This window comes from Mirounga leonina, unplaced genomic scaffold (assembly GCF_011800145.1).
Source record: "Mirounga leonina isolate KUSES-001 unplaced genomic scaffold, KU_Mleo_1.0 Mir_115, whole genome shotgun sequence".
NCBI classification, from domain to species: domain Eukaryota; kingdom Metazoa; phylum Chordata; class Mammalia; order Carnivora; family Phocidae; genus Mirounga; species Mirounga leonina.
The window spans coordinates 91,634,278-91,649,905 of record NW_023270268.1 but is presented as its reverse complement, the minus strand read 5'-3'; the positions used below and the strand labels follow the sequence as shown (position 1 = coordinate 91,649,905).

Genomic DNA, 15,628 nt, shown 5'->3' with positions numbered 1-15,628 from the left:
AGCCTGGCCAGGTCTGGCACAGCCATGCTGACATGCCACCAGTGCCTCTTTGGGGGCTGTTCCTGCCTGGTATGGACACTGGGGTTAGCTTGTTCCAATGTTACATGGCCTGGTGCAAGTTACTTAACCTCTCTAGGCCCTAAAGCTGTACCCACCTCCCGGAGCTATCATCCGAAACGTTTAGTATTGCCCTGCTGGCAGGTTCCCTGCCCCCTAGCAGCGTGCTACAGTTTCAGGGGTGCTGGGCAAGTACCTTGCCTTCCCCTTGCCCCTGACCTGCCCAGACTAAGCTCTCTGTGGTTTCTGCCACTCCTTCGGGTGGAGAGGCCATGTGGCACACTGGAAACGCCCTGGTTCCAGGCCAGCTCAGCCACTTCTAGCAACAGGGTTTCTATAGGTCACTTTTGTTCTCTACCGTTCAGTTTCTGTTTTCACGAATTCAAGAAGGTGAACGTCTCTTTTTAGAGGCTGGGCTTTACTTCTAGCTCCAAGAGTCTATGACAGGATAGTACTCTCAGAGGCAAACTTCGAATTCTTCTACTCTTTCTGTTAAATGTACACTAGACACATCGGTTCAGTTCTGTTCTAGGCCATGGGGGTTCAAAACTGAAAGGAGGACGCCTGGGTGGCTCCATGGCTTGGGCGTCTGCCTTCGGCTCAGGTCATGGTCCCGGGGTCCTGGGGCTGACCCTGCATCAGGCTCCCTAATCAATGATGGTCCCAGTTGTTGCCTGGCTCCCCATCAGTGGGGGGTCTGCTTCTTCCTCTGCCTCTAACCACCGCCCCCCCCCCCCAGCTCATGTTCTTTCTCACTCAAGAAAACAAAAACAAAAACTGAAAGGAGAATGAAAGGAGAAAGTCTTTGCCCTCAAGCTGCTCAGAGTCTTCCTAGAGAGACAAACATGTCCACAGATGATTCCAGGACAATGAGGATTTTGTCATCACCTCGAGATGAAAGACTCCTGCCTTGGCTTTTACTAACATTTTGCAATGGGAAGTGGGAGAGGTGCAGGAAATCACTTCCTGTTGATGTTTGGCTCAGAGAGGAAGGACAATGTGTTTCAACATCCCTTGCTTTAAAAAAAGAAAAGAAAAGTGTATTTATTTTCATTGAGAAGAAGAAACCAACTAACTTTGGAGGTTAACAGATAGGGAGAGTTCATTTTTCTTCTACAGGTCAAGAGGCCAGTTAATGATTAGTGCCACCCAAGCGGGTATTTGGTGTCCAAAACTTTGAGAGGCTGGCTTGTAGGAGTCAGCTTCACCCCAGCTCTGAGACTTGCAGCTCAGCGATGCCCCCAGGTCTCAGGAAGATACAGTTCTGCTCATGGGGACTCCTTTTGTGGCTCAGCATTGGAAGTGCAGGTAATTTGGGGACTCGGCTAATTGGGTGGAATTTCCAAATTAGCTTGGCTAATTTGGGAGGTTCTAGTTCTTAAGCCATCTATTTATGCAGTGTTAACCTTTGGAAGGTCCCCTAAAAGCCCTCTCTTGAGATGAATTTAGAAGAGGGATGAAAAAAACCCTACAATCATAAAGGGACTGATGGTGACCAGGACACTCTCTCAAGCCCCCTAGTTCTTGTACTCTTTTCTCTAAAAGCTGCATTAATCCTCTTCACCTGGCACAAGCCAGGATGACTCTAAAAAAATAAGACTTGATTAATTCCAAAATATGATTTACATTCCCCCTGTAAATATCCAGTGTACCATTTTCCATGGGGCGCCTGGGGGCTCAGTCGTTAAGCGTCTGCCTTCGGCTCAGGTCATAATCTCAGGGTCCTGGAATCGAGCCCCCTCATCGGGCTCCCCGCTCACTGGGGAGCCTGCTTCTCCCTCTCCAGCTCCCTCTGCTTGTGCTCTCTCCCCCTCTCTCTGTCAAATAAATAAATAAATCTTAAAAAAAAATTTTTTTTTTTACTTTTCCAGACTAACAGAGATTTTGGCATTGTGAATGGTAGATGTCCTTGCTAATCCACTGACTCAACTCAAATTTAGGTTTGTCGTCCTTCTTGGTGGGACTATGCTAGCAAGCCCCTGCTAACTGCAGATGACAGGATGACCTTTAGAAAAAACTCCCGCAGGTGCTACTTGCATTCTACCTTTCCCCAGGTAAAAACCCCACCCACCACGCCTGCTGTCTTAATGTAGCAAATCTAAACACTCCTAAACACTCCCGTGGCCTGGAGGTTCTCTGGCTGGTGAAGATCCCTCTCTTCTGAGCACTGGTCCTTCCCCTTGGAAAACTGCTCCCCGCCCCCAACCCTATTCCCCATAGCAGGTCCCTATTCAGTCGTGTTCACAAGACATTTAATTGTCGGTCCCCAGCTTTAGAATGTGTCAGTCCTTGTGTCTGGAGCTGCTCATACCTTTTTGTTGATGTATGCTCTTCCCATCTTCCAGGAGGCCTGCTGCAATTCTTCCCTCTCTTGCAACACCTCATGCCTCTCTCAGCACCCCTTCCTGCTCCAAAGTTCAGAGTGCATGAGTGCATTCACCCCCTGCATTAGTGGATGGCTTTTAAAAGGTGCTGCTAGCTTCATGTGTGCTTTCTCTCAAGCACTTATTTGTGTGTGTGTATAGAATGGCCTCCTTATATGTATATAAAATTTGTGTGTTCGTGTGAAATTCTGCCATATGAACACACAGAGCTATCTTGTTACTCTAAATGGCCGTTTATACATGATATACTAGATCTGAAAGGATTTCTGTCTTATGGATTTTTTTTTTTTGAAGATTTTATTTGTTTGACAGAGAGAGACACAGAGAGAGAGGGAACACAAGCAGGGGGAGTGGGAGAGGGAGAAGCAGGCTTCCCGCCGAGCAGGGAGCCCGATGCGGGGCTCGATCCCAGGACCCTGGGATCATGGCCTGAGCTGAAGGCAGACGCTTAACGACTGAGCCACCCAGGCGTCCCTGTCTTATGGATTTTGATAGATGTGGGAAATACTGCCCTGCAAAGAAGTTGTAGCAATTTATTAGTATGTGAGCATGGCTGTTTCCCTGCCTGTCTGCCGATAGTTTGTAGTATCAACGTTTTTCATATTGTCAACTTGATAGAAAAAATAGTCATTACATTGTTGTCTTAATTCTTAGTTCTTATTATGATTTGTGCTTCTGGTGTCTTGTTTAAGCACTCTTACTATAAAGACAATTTTTCATATTTTCTTCTAAGCCCCATGGGCTAGCCCAATCAGACTAAGATCACCAGAAACAAACCCTTTAATCATGGTGTGTTTTTTAATGCAATGCTGTTTTATTTTGCCAAAATTTATTTTTATTTTTGTATATACTTATATATATTATTTTGCATGTATGTCCATAAAAAATTATCTATCATTTTCTTGTATTACCCATGTCCTGTTGATTCTAGGATTATTATAACCTCATGAAATAAGTTTTTATTCTATGAACAGTTTATATAAGATAAAGATTACTTGTACTTTAAAGCAGTGGAGTTCTCAGATAAAACCATCTAGCTCTAGTGTACTTTAGGGCCAGAGGAGACTCTTGATTACCAATTTAATGTTTGGATGCTAGTAGTTTTATTTGCGCTTATAATTCCTTCTTGAGTAAGTTTCACTAAATTATATTTTTCTAGAAAATTATCCATTTCTTCAAAGTTTTCCAATGCATTTGGGAATTTTTAAAAATATCTTTTTATCTGTGATGTTCTGGTGTTATACTATACCTTTAGATTGATTGATTGATTGATTGATTGATAAAGGTTTATTTATTTATTTGAGAAGGGCAGGGCAGAGGGAGAGAGAGAATCCTGAAGCAGACTCCCTGCTGAGTGCAGAGCCTGACGCAGGGCTCCACATGGGGCTCCACTTGGGGCTTAATCCCACAACCCTGAGATCATGACCTGAGCTGAAATTAAGTTGGATGCTTAATTGACTGAGCCACACTGGTGCCCCTGTTTATTTTTTATCTCGCTCATTACCCTGAGTGTAATTTTTGATTGGAGAACTCATATATTTTTTCGGTTATGGAAAATTCTTAACAATTATCTTTTCAAAATATTGCTGCTTCTCCTATTTTCTTCCTTTATAGAATAGCTACTAGATAAAAATTGGAACCTCTCCATCTATTGTCTATACTTTTTAACTATACTTTCATATTAAAAGTTTTTTTTACTTCTGGGGCGCCTGGGTGGCTCAGTTGGTTAAACATCCTACTCTTGATATTTGCTCAGGTTAAGATCTCAGGGTCATGAGATTGAGCCCCGCATCAGGCTCTGTGCTGGGCATGGAGTCTGCTTGAGATTCTTCCTCTCCCTCTCCCTCTGTCCCTCCCCCTGCTTGTGCTCTCTCTCTTTCTCGCTCTCTAAAATAAATAAATTTTAAAAAGTTTTTTACTTCTGTACTAAAAATTATAGTATTGATTCCTTTTTTATTTCAATGGTTATCTTTTTCATTTCCAATTTTTGAACTAGTTTTTTCCTATATATCTTATCATCTATGCCTCTTTTTATATCATGATTTCTTATTCTCTGTCTTTATTTTTATCCTTGTAGATTCTCAGCATACTTATTTTAAAGTCAGTGTCAAAGGCTTTTAAAACCTTATTTTACCTGGAATGAATTCATGATTCATTTATTGGCTTTTGACTATCTTTGTAAACATTTGATTTCTGTATATATTTAGGCATTTTGTTTGCAGAATTTTTTAAAGTAAATTCATTATTAAAGTACAGCATATATACAGACAAGTGCACAGATTATTAGTATACAGATTAATGAATTTTCAGAGTGAATTCACCTCTGTAACCATCATCCGGATCAAGAAATAAAACATTACCAGGTTCTTAAAACGCCTTCCGTGTATCCCTTCTTAATCACTGCCACCCCAAAGATAACTATTATCTTGACTTCTAACACAATAGATCAGTCTCATTTCAATGTTCAATGAGATGCTTGTGTTTGGCCTCCCCCCCATTCCCTCCCATCACCTCCTCCCCTTCTTATCTTTTTTTTTTTTTTTTTGAAGATTTTATTCATTCATTTGAAAGAGAGAGCAGGAGAGCAGGGGCGGGGGATGGGCAGAGGGAGAGGGACAAGCAGACTCCCCGCTGAGCACAGAGCTTGATTGGAGGACACAGGACGATTATTTCCTGAGCTGAAGTCAGACACTTAACTGACTAGAGCCACCCAGCTGCCTCCCACACCTTCTCATCTTTAGACTCTCTCCTCCAGTTGGGGGCGGGTTGTCTCAGCTCTTATTAGTGAGGCCTTGTTTTTCCATCCTGTCTCCCTAAATAAAGCTATAGCCCCAAGTAAAAGGACTATAGCTATTTTTTTGGTTGTATTGCTTTTGTTTTTAGCTTCCTTTCCTAAGTTGGGGAGCCCCTCCCCCCACTACCACAGGTGGGCCTGGTGCTGATCTTCCACACCTGACTTGGAGCACTCTAGGACCCCACTCACCTCACAGAGCTGCCTTCTCCCAGACGAGGAACCCAGCACCATCCTGCAATTCTGTTCTTGTTTACAGAGATATAATCTTTATATTTGAGATTGGCCATGTCTTTCTCTCTTCTCTTTTGATATTCATCTACGATTAGTCTTTGGTTGGAGTGGCAGTTGGGGAGAGGGGATATCTGAGCATGATTCAACTGTGCCACCTTCCATATTCCCAAGTGATCAAAACTTTTCTTCTATCATCTGCAAATATTGGTGATTATCTCTCCTCCTTTTCAAAATTTGTAACTTTGATCCCATTTTATTGTCTTGTTTCCCTGGCTAGGACTAGACCTTCCAGGACAATATTTCATAGAAGCACTGATAGCAGAATTCTCATTTGTTTCCAGTTCTAAATGGAATGCTTCTAATGTTTCACCCATAACTATAGTCATTGCTATAGATTCTTGGTAAACACTTTTTCTTAGGTTAAAAGTGTTGGGTATTAAATTTTATTGTGCTTTTTTTCTTCTACATCTATTGAGATGAGCATATATCTTTCTTTTTCTTTAATTTTTCATATATGAATTACATTAATACATCTTCTAATGTTAAGCCATCTTTTCATTCCTTGGATTAAACCCTGGCCATGATGTGTGTTTAGTTTTTGTTATCCTTGATGGGCTTAGATTTGCTGATAATTAATTCAGGGTTTTTATGTCTCTGTTTAATAGTGAAATTGGCTTTCATCTTCCTTTCTCCTTCTGTCCTTGCCCAGTTTTGATATTTTGGTTATTTTCATAGAATGAATTTAGATTCTCTCTCCCCTTTTCTATTCACCAGAACAGTGATAAGAATTGAAGGATTGGTAGAATTTTTCTGTAAAACTGTTGGGCCCAGTAGAGTTTTTTGATGAAGAGACTGAAAACTACTGTTTCAATTCCCTAATGCTACAGTTTTACATTTGACTTTCTGTTTTTTCTTTCTTGACTAAGTTTCAGTAAGCTATACTTCTCCAGGAAATTGTTGTCCATTTTCTAGGAAGATATCTGTATTTTGAACTTTTGGGTGGGTATAAACATGTTCTTTTATGGTTTTAAAAATCTACTCTATTTATATCCCCTTTTTATTCTCTATATTGTTTACCTGTGACTTCCCTCTTTTTTTCTTACTCTGTCTTATCAAAAGTACATCTAGTTTATTATTCTTTTCAAAGAACTAGCTTTTCATGTTTATTGTCTGTGGCAGACACTATTCTAGGCAGGAGAGTGAACAAAATGGATAAAAATTCCTGCTTTCTTGAAAGAATATCCTAATGTAGGGAAATCAATAAACAATACACTTAATGATAAACTTGTGAATTCCATAGGAGATTAGAAGGGTATGATTTCTATAAAAGGAAATAGATCAGGATGAGGAAGATTGAGAGAACTTGGGTGAGGGGCACAGGAAGGTAACAATTCAAACAAGTTAGTTACCTTTGACAAGCAAAGACTTGAAGGAGAAGAGGGGGGTAGCCATGTTGATGTCTGTGGAAAGACACTCCAGGCAGAAGGGATGACCAGTGCAAACACCCTCTGGGGGTCTAGGACTGTGTAGAGTGAGAAAGACCTGGGAGGACATGTGGCCAGAACAGATGAAGCAATAGTTGGACAGGCAGAGTGCTCCTGGAGCCCGTGGTTTAGACCATTCAGGGCTTCAATCCATTGTTAGAACTTCAGATTTCATTCTGAGGGAAATGCCTTAGAGGCTTTTTTTGCATAGAGGCATGACATTATTTGATTTAATTTTTGGCTTGCAGTTGGCCATCTACTCCATGTGTCTTCATGTTGTCTTTCCTCTGTGTCTGTGTCTAAATTTCCCCTTCAAGGACACCAGTCATACTGGATTAGGGCCTACCCTATTGGCTTCATTTTAATATAATAATCTCTATCTCCACATGCAGTCACATTCTGAGGTCCCAGGCATTAGGACTTCAACCTATGGATTGATAGGGGCAACTCAATTTATTTCATAACAATATCCACTTCACCATGCATGGCCTTTAATCTTTTCTGGTTGAGTAATAGTCATATCCTTTTCTGGCATTGTATCTTTAGATATGAAAACTATTCACAGATTTTGGTTATAGAAGTGATGTCTTTAATAAATTAGTCTGAATATTGCACTAGCTGATTTATAATAAATGCTTGTAAGCCCCTGTTTCTTTCTTCCTCTCAAGAATACTTTTCTTCCTTCTAAGAACAGATGACCTCACCTTGGATCATTCTTGTTTTTCTTTTTGCTTTTTTCCTCCAGGGGATGCACCTCCTACCCCACAGACAAAGTGCACTAACTTCCAGAACGCTAATCTTCTCCGAGGCACCAATCTCAAAGTCCAGTTTCTCCTCTTCACCCCTTTGGATCCCAGCTGTGGGCAGCTAGTGCAGGAAAGTAGTGACCTCCAAAACTCTGGGTTCAATGCCACTCTAGGAACCAAACTACTCATCCATGGATTCAGGTGGGAGTAATCAGCCAATAGAAATATCTCAGCTAGGAACTAGAGAGTGACCATAATGCCATAGGAAGTTAGTGGGGAGCAAGAGGAGAAATGGATTTACTGACAGTCTCATGTTTCATCTTTCACCTACTGCTGCCTTTGAAGGTGTCTCATATCAACATGAACACACATTGTGTCGCTCATTCCTGTTGGTCATGTACATTACTCCTCTGCTCAGTCTTGTCGACACACTCTCACACAGTAAATATGTATGATCCTGAACAAGTCACCCCAGCACATGGAGCCTTGGTTTCCACATCTGAATAAAAGGGAAGTTGTACAGATGGTCTCAGTGATCCCTTTCTCCCTGAAGCATGGGTTATATGATTCATCTCAGCCAATGAGGTCATAGGCTTTGTGCAATCAGGGTAACAGCATGGTGTTTTTATCCGGAGGTTTATTTCCTCTTCTTCATTTCTTCCCTGGTTTCATGATTTAAGAAACTTCCACTCACAGGTGCTACTTCCATCATCTCCTGAGGTTAACCTTCCTCAGGTGCTAGACACTTCTCTTCAGTTTCTTTGATGCCCTACAGTCCAAATATTGTTGTAACACTGAGTCTTAATTCAACCACCATCCATCCTTCCAACATCTCTCCAGAGCCCATTGGCAAGGCCAGAAAGAGAGGAAGGTTGGTGGGAGGAAAGAAGAAGAGAATGCAGTGAAATAGTAGCAGTATCGAGCAACTAGAGATGGGGGCATCCAAGAAAGAGGTGGACACAAAGCCATTGCACAAAGGATCACTATTTCATGGTCTCTGGGTTCTCTCTGCTTCTCAGATCACTGGACTGCAGGGACCCAGCCACATCCCTCCATAGGCATTCTTCCTCACTCTTGTGCCAAAGCCTCTCCTCTTTTATATTCAGCCACTCTCCAAGGCTGAGCGTGTACCCCCAACCCAGAGATAGCCAACAGAGCTGGAGAGAAGCACCTACCATACTTCCTCGCTCATTGAATTAATGAAAGGATGACCGAATGAACAAGTAAATAAAAATATCCCTCAAGGAGAGTGCTTATATTATAGAATGAGAATTAAGATTGCAAATCATAACTCTAAGGTACAAAGCTATCTTTTCTCCCCCATGAGTAACACAAGCAGTGTCAGGATATATGGTTTGTGTAGTATGCACTGCACCAAGGTACCTGACTGAGACCTGGTGGGGCTGAAATCCAACCTGAGTTCTGGGCCCTGGCATGAGGCTGCATCTACTTGGAACAAAAGGCCTTTCTATAATTTACACAAAGGCTCCATATATGCAGGCTGAAGCCCTGGTGACTTTGGGATTATGCTCTCCCTAGGCTCAAAGTGGTGTAAAATGTATTGCCCATATACCCCCCCCCTTATTTGTTTTGACCTTTTCCCCCCCTGGGTTTATTCTGTTAATAGAGAGTATCATTGTCATTTCCATGACAATGGGTATTGGCTTGGCAGATAATTTTCCTATCCTTTCTTGGCCCTCTGTCTAGGGCTTTAGGTACAAAGCCTTCCTGGATTGATAAATTCATTGGCACTCTTCTTCGGGCAGCAAATGCTAATGTGATTGCTGTGGACTGGGTTTATGGTTCTACAGGTGTCTACTTCTCAGCCGTGGAAAATGTGGTTAAGCTGGGACTTGAGATCTCCCGTTTCCTCAGAAAACTTCTGGTAGGTGCTGAAAGGCTTGGGGGTGAGTTTTGGCTGCTTATGAAGGAGAGAGGGGACAAAAAGAAAGAGTCAACACATGAGGAGGAGCTTTAGGGCAGAAGCAGAGCCACCCAGTAGCTTGTGGGTTTTCCCTTCTAATCTCCACTTTACCACTTACAGTGTTGACTTTGGGCAAGTTGTTGCCCCACTCAGAGCCTCTGCTTCTCCTCTGTAGAATGTGCCGCTGACGTTAGATATGGAATCCCTCAAGAGGAAGTGGCTATGGTCATTACTCACACACTTTGGGCACCAAAGAGAAAGTGAGGCAATCGTCAAGGTGGGGTGTCTAGGAAGAGGGAAAGTAATGAATGGGATGAAAATTCTGCCTTTTTCTCCCAAAGAAGGTGTGTGGGGGGATGTCATGCCCAGGGTCCTCTGATTCTGAAGCTTCAGGGAAAAGTGTGACCCTGTGAGGCCAGAGGCTGCTGTGACCCATGTGTAATTCCCTGTAAATGCCCCATTGTAGGTGCTGGGTGTACCGGAGTCTTCAATCCACATCATTGGTGTTAGCCTGGGGGCCCACGTTGGGGGCATGGTGGGACATTTCTACAAAGGCCAATTAGGACGGATCACAGGTAACAGTATTCTCTGCCCATCCTCCCGAGTTTAGAGATAGAGAGAGAATGCCCTGGAAATGCCTCTGTTGAGGCAAGCAGAGGGGATCTTTGTTCTTATGATTGAATGATCTATTTCCACTAAAATTTATTTATTGTGGCCCTTTTGCATGAAACGGTATTGTGTTGTTATTGTGTGATCTCTAATGTCAGTGTAAGAAGCCACGTGTTTCTTCTGAGCCTCAATTACTACCTCTGTAACGTGAGTTGTAATAGCTCATATTGCCTTGGCCCACTGTGGAAATCACCCTTAGACAATTATGCTAAATACTTGCAAAAGCACTAGGGACTTTATGCTTTAGAAGCTACCCTCAGTCAATAAGGGACTAGAGTTGTGTGGTAAATACCCCCACTTTCCGGCCCTTTGGTAGGACAATTCTGAGTCATGTTCTACAGAGCCTCTCAGAAGGGTGCCAGTAAGATGAGACCCAGTTGCCCAAAGTGATAATACATTCATTTTTCCAAACTCTGACTCATTTTTCTAATCCCTCACTATACTTTCTCTGATCTACTCCCAAATCAGCTCCTTGTGCTTTAAATCTTTGTCTCAGGGTCTGCTTTTTGGGAAAGAGAGAAAAGGGCATCCAAACTAAGACACGAGGATAGTAATTTTTACTTCACTGTGTTGTTATGAGGACTAGCAGCACAAGGACTGGCAGACAGTAACTGCTCAAAAAATTATAGCTGTTGTGTTGAGTACATGAGGATTAATATTATAGCCCTTGCCAGATGGTTGATGTTATCAAGCTCATTTCAGAGCCAGAGAAGCTGGGTCATTGAGAGTTGGAGACAACAACATGGGGTTTCCTGGGTACAGTGGTCCTGGGCTGGTCCTCTTGCCCTTGGATGCTTGCTGGAGGACTCTAGGAACTGACCGGGAAGGGCTGCCCCGAGAGGTGTATGGTCCATGAGGGTTGCTGCAGCTGAGAGGAAAGGGGCCTCTGACATCAGTCTGTCCCAGCAGGCCTGGACCCTGCTGGACCGGAGTACACCAAAGCCAGCCTGGAGGAGCGCCTGGACCCTGGAGATGCCCGCTTCGTGGAGGCCATCCACACAGATGCTGACAGTGAGTATGGGGGGTGGGTGACCCTCCTAGGGTAGGGGAATGAGCCCGGCAGGGGCTAGGTAGCCGGTATCTATTTGTGTGGCTCTGGGCAGGTTCCCTCCCTTCTGAGCTTCTGTTGCAGTGAGTTTACCAGTGTCATGTTGATCTCTGATTAATACTAAACCTTGTGATGAGGCTGTGTGGGGGAAGGCATTGCTGCCTGGCGGGCACAGGGGAAAGTCATGCTGTTTTTTCAGGGTGAATGTGCCTGGCCCCGTGGCACAGGCCCCTCTGGGGCAGATACTCAGGCCTGCAGGACTTCCCTCCTTCCTAGAGAGGAGCCCAGCCCTTCAGGCCAGTGAAGAATGAGAATCCTCCCCTCCAACAGTGACAGGCACAAGAAAGACCCCCAACCCTGAATCCATTATGACCAAAAAAGCTATTCTGACCAGCTGGGAAAGGGGGCTGGGCATTCTTCCTCATTTCTACCCTTTATGAAATGCCTAGGAGGTAGCCAGGCCTTGTGCTCAGCATGGCAGTTACAGGAAGAAATAATGCCTATCCCTCACCAGAAGAATGTGCCATTCAAGTAAGAGGTGTCCAGGTCTCATTCCTTTGGGTCAGAAGCCTTCTTTTATTTATTTATTTATTTTTAAAGATTTTATTTATTTATTTGACAGAGAGAGAGAGAGAATACAAGCGGAGGAGTGGGAGAGGGAGAAGCAGGTTTCCTGCGGAGCAGGGAGCCCGATGTGGGGCTCGATCCCAGGACCCTGGGATCATGACCTGAGCCGAAGGCAGACGCTTAATGACTGAGCCACCCAGACACCCCCAGAAGACTTCTTTTAGCACCCAACACTCACAGATTCATAATTCTGGAAAAAACCCATGCAGGCATATTATTTAACCCTCTTTCCTTCATCATCTCACAGATAGGAAAGCAAAGCCCACAAGCCTCTGCCTAGCTGTTGGGTTAACCATGTTAATTATGAAGGTTAACCCCTTCTGTCTCTAAATTTGCTAAATTTAGACTTATTAGGTCCCCAGTTACCAGAGCGAGGCCTCTCAGTCCCCTTCAAAGTTGGAGCCTCCTCCTAATGTGATGAGAGGGGAAAAAAAAAAGCATTCCATTTTGTCTAACCAATTTTTATTGAGCTACATAGTCAGCATTGAGAATAGTGCAAGGCACAAGGCATTGAAGAAGGTCCCCACCCATGTAGAAATATAGACCAATTGAGCAGGCATTCATTCATTACTTCCTTCAATAAATATTAGGTACTCACATGGGACAGGCATGGTGCTGGTATTGGGGATATAGCAGAAAAAAAAACCACAGGCAAAGTCCCTGCTGTAAGTTGTAGAGCTTACAGACAGATAAGCAGACATAATTACACACTGTGAGTACCATGACTGAGGAGGTGGGGCAGAGGGTGATTTGGGTGAGGGAGCCACTTCAGGTAGGGTTACTGAGGAAAGTCTGTCCAAGGTGAGTATTTGCAGGTGAGAATGAACCAGCCCTGAGTAGATCTGGGAGAACATTCGAGGTGGAAAGAGCAGTCAGAAGCAAAGCCTGGACATGGGTGGGGACAGCAAAGAAAACCACATGGTTAGAGGGCAGGGAGTGAGGCAGGAGAAGAAGGAGGGGGACCAGGCTGGCCATAGTGAGGAGTTTACATTTTATTCTGTAGTTGGTGAGAACAGGGAGGCATTAGGATTTCCTGTAAAGATGATTGCAACTGCTGTGCAGAGAATCAGCTGCAGGGGACACTGAGGGAGCCTGGAGGCTCATTAGAGGGTGTTTGCAGTAGTGGTCTGGGTGGGAGATGGGGGCAGTAGAGACATAGAGAAGAGGTGGGGGCAGTAGAGATGTAGAGAAGTAGAAAGATTCGAAATATATTTTGGAGGTAGAGCTGACCAGACAGGTGACGGGCTAAGTGTAGGGAATGAGGGAAAGGGAGGAAGCAAGGATAACTTCTAGGTCCTTGGCTAACCCCTGGAGAGATGCCATTAAACAAATAACATACAACCAATCACTTACAGTAGTGATAGATGTGGGAAGGGGAAAGGTGTTATGAAGAGGAAAGTTGGGGTCTTTGGCAGCTGGTTCAGACCCAGTCTCAGGGGTCAGATATGGCCACGGTGATGAAATGAGAGCTACACGCTACAGTCTTTCTTTTTTTAAAGATTTTATTTATTTATTTGACAGAGAGAGACACAGTGAGAGAGGGAACACAAGCAGGGGGAGTGGGAGAGGGAGAAGCAGGCTTCCCGCGGAGCAGGGAGCCCGATGCGGGGCTCGATCCCAGGACCCTGGGGTCAGGACCTGAGCCGAAGCCAGACGCTTAACGACTGAGCCACCCAGGCGCCCTCACGCTACAGTCTTTCAAACTAGCCAGGTTTCTGCTCCGTCAAGACAGCACAAAAATATGAGGGGCACTGTGGAAATGTGGCCCCAAATATATATCTACCTGAACTATAGCTCCAAACAAAATAAACACTTGTTCAACAAGGACATTTACCAGGCTTATAAGATTTAGTGATTTATCAGAACTGATTGATGTTAAGGGGTATTTTTCTTGATTTTATTAGACAAATATGAATATCTGTTCATGGCTTTACTCTTCTTGGCTGCCTTTCAGTGTAGAAAATGGAGGGCATGCTCTGCTGTGTCCCAGCATTGAGGAGTGAGGTGGGCACCCAATGGGCACACAGAGTGGGTGGGCTCCCAAAGTCAGAGTTCAGGCTCTGCTGCCGGGGGACCCTGCTGTGGGGCCCAGAAAATATGCCCCTGCCGTCCGAAACAATGGGGTTCTGCCTCCTTTCAGATTTGGGTATCCGGATTCCTGTTGGACACGTGGACTACTTTGTCAATGGAGGCCAAGACCAACCCGGCTGTCCCACCTTCATTCATGCAGGTCAGAAAACCAAAGAGAGTTGGGGTTTGGCTGCCCCGGAGGCTGGAATTCACCAACAGCCAGTGTAGACCACAGGAAGTCTTTCTTCTAGTGTCCTTTGCTATTCCCCATAATGCCTTTCCTGCACTTATTGAATGCATGTCTGTAGGAGCCTGGGGAATTTTGGGAGAGGAGGGCCCAAAATGAAAAGCTTGCACCATACTTTTGCTGGCCTCCCCACTTCTTAGGTCCTGCAGTGATATATCATCACTCAAGCCAATAAACTCTATTCTTCCTGGGTCCCGCTCTGTGGCATGGTCCACACTAGCTACATCCCTGGCAAGAGCCTAGTTGTGGCAGAAGTAGAATGCTCAAAGCTGGCTAGCTGAAGGATCAATCCACAGATGACCATTTCCCCAAACTTATTAAATTTGGCAGTTTTCCAAAACTGTTTCAAGATAATCATCTTGAGTACATTCAATGAATATATATTTCTTCTTTTCTAAATACACAATTGATGCTTGAACAGCATGAGTTTGAACTGCACAGGTCCACTTATACATGGATTTTTTTTGATAAATACAGTAGAGCACTATAAATATATTTTCTCTTTATGATTTTTAACATTTTCTTTTATCCAGCTTACTTTACTGTAAGAATACAGTATAGAATACATATAACATACAAAATATGTGTTAATCAACAGTTTATGTTATCAGTAAGGCTTCCTGTCAACAGTAGGCTATTAATAATTAAGTTTTGGGGGAGTGAAAAGTTATATATGGATTTTCAATTGCATGGGAGGTTCCCCTGTTGTTCAAGGGTCAGTTGTAGTCTCCTGGAATGTTCTTTTTGAATTACATTCTTCTTAGCATTATTTTAAATAACATTAAATTTGTCAAAAGCTAAGGGTCAAGGTTTGTTTAGTCTTTTTTTATTTTTCTTATGAATATAGCCAACCTATCAGCATTTCTTATGAGAATTTTATCCTGATTTCTGTTTACTTTGTTTTTAGTCTTTTCCTGCTTTACCAAATTTTTGACATTTTAAGGGCTCTTTTGACAATTTTATTGAATAACCACTCATCTAATTTACCAAATTCATTGATTTTCCAAAAACATGTTTCTTTTTCACAATTTATAGATTTTCTAGGACTTTTTATCAGATGAGATAGTTTGGATTTAATGACCTTTGAATATTTCTGTGGCATTTTAGTTGGCCACTTGTCATTTTTCTTCGTAACACAATTTGAGAAGGGTTTTGTTTGTGTCCCCCAGCTCCCTGTTGCAGCTGGAAGGAGCTTGCCCATAGAGTGTCCCAAACATGGGGGAAGGCAGGTTAATACAAGCTCGGACTTGGTTGCTGGTCCCAGAGTGGGGTTCCCAAGGTGATGGGAGAATCTGAAGACCCCAGAACCCTAGAGCTGTGGCTCACTATAGACCTATTAGCCCAGCC

At 43.5% G+C, this 15,628-nt stretch overlaps 1 protein-coding gene across 6 annotated transcripts in view; it reads left to right on the top strand.

The window, feature by feature from the left end:
• Window positions 1-1,196: 1,196 nt before the first annotated feature.
• The window catches only part of PLA1A (phospholipase A1 member A), a 32,839-nt gene continuing 18,407 nt past the window's right edge, over window positions 1,197-15,628 (top strand). For 5 of the 6 annotated variants that reach the window (XR_004678259.1, XR_004678260.1, XM_035000089.1 and 2 more), the window contains exons 1-6: window positions 1,199-1,365; window positions 7,696-7,897; window positions 9,404-9,581; window positions 10,087-10,195; window positions 11,199-11,300; window positions 14,105-14,194. Coding sequence is in view for 4 of the 6 variants with exons in the window: in XM_035000089.1 (XP_034855980.1) it covers window positions 1,293-1,365; window positions 7,696-7,897; window positions 9,404-9,581; window positions 10,087-10,195; window positions 11,199-11,300; window positions 14,105-14,194 (754 nt within the window). In the remaining 2 variants the exon portion in view is untranslated. Of the gene's footprint in view, window positions 1,366-7,695; window positions 7,898-9,403; window positions 9,582-10,086; window positions 10,196-11,198; window positions 11,301-14,104; window positions 14,195-15,628 lie in introns of all 6 variants that reach the window. The other variant, XM_035000090.1, reaches the window with a different exon arrangement.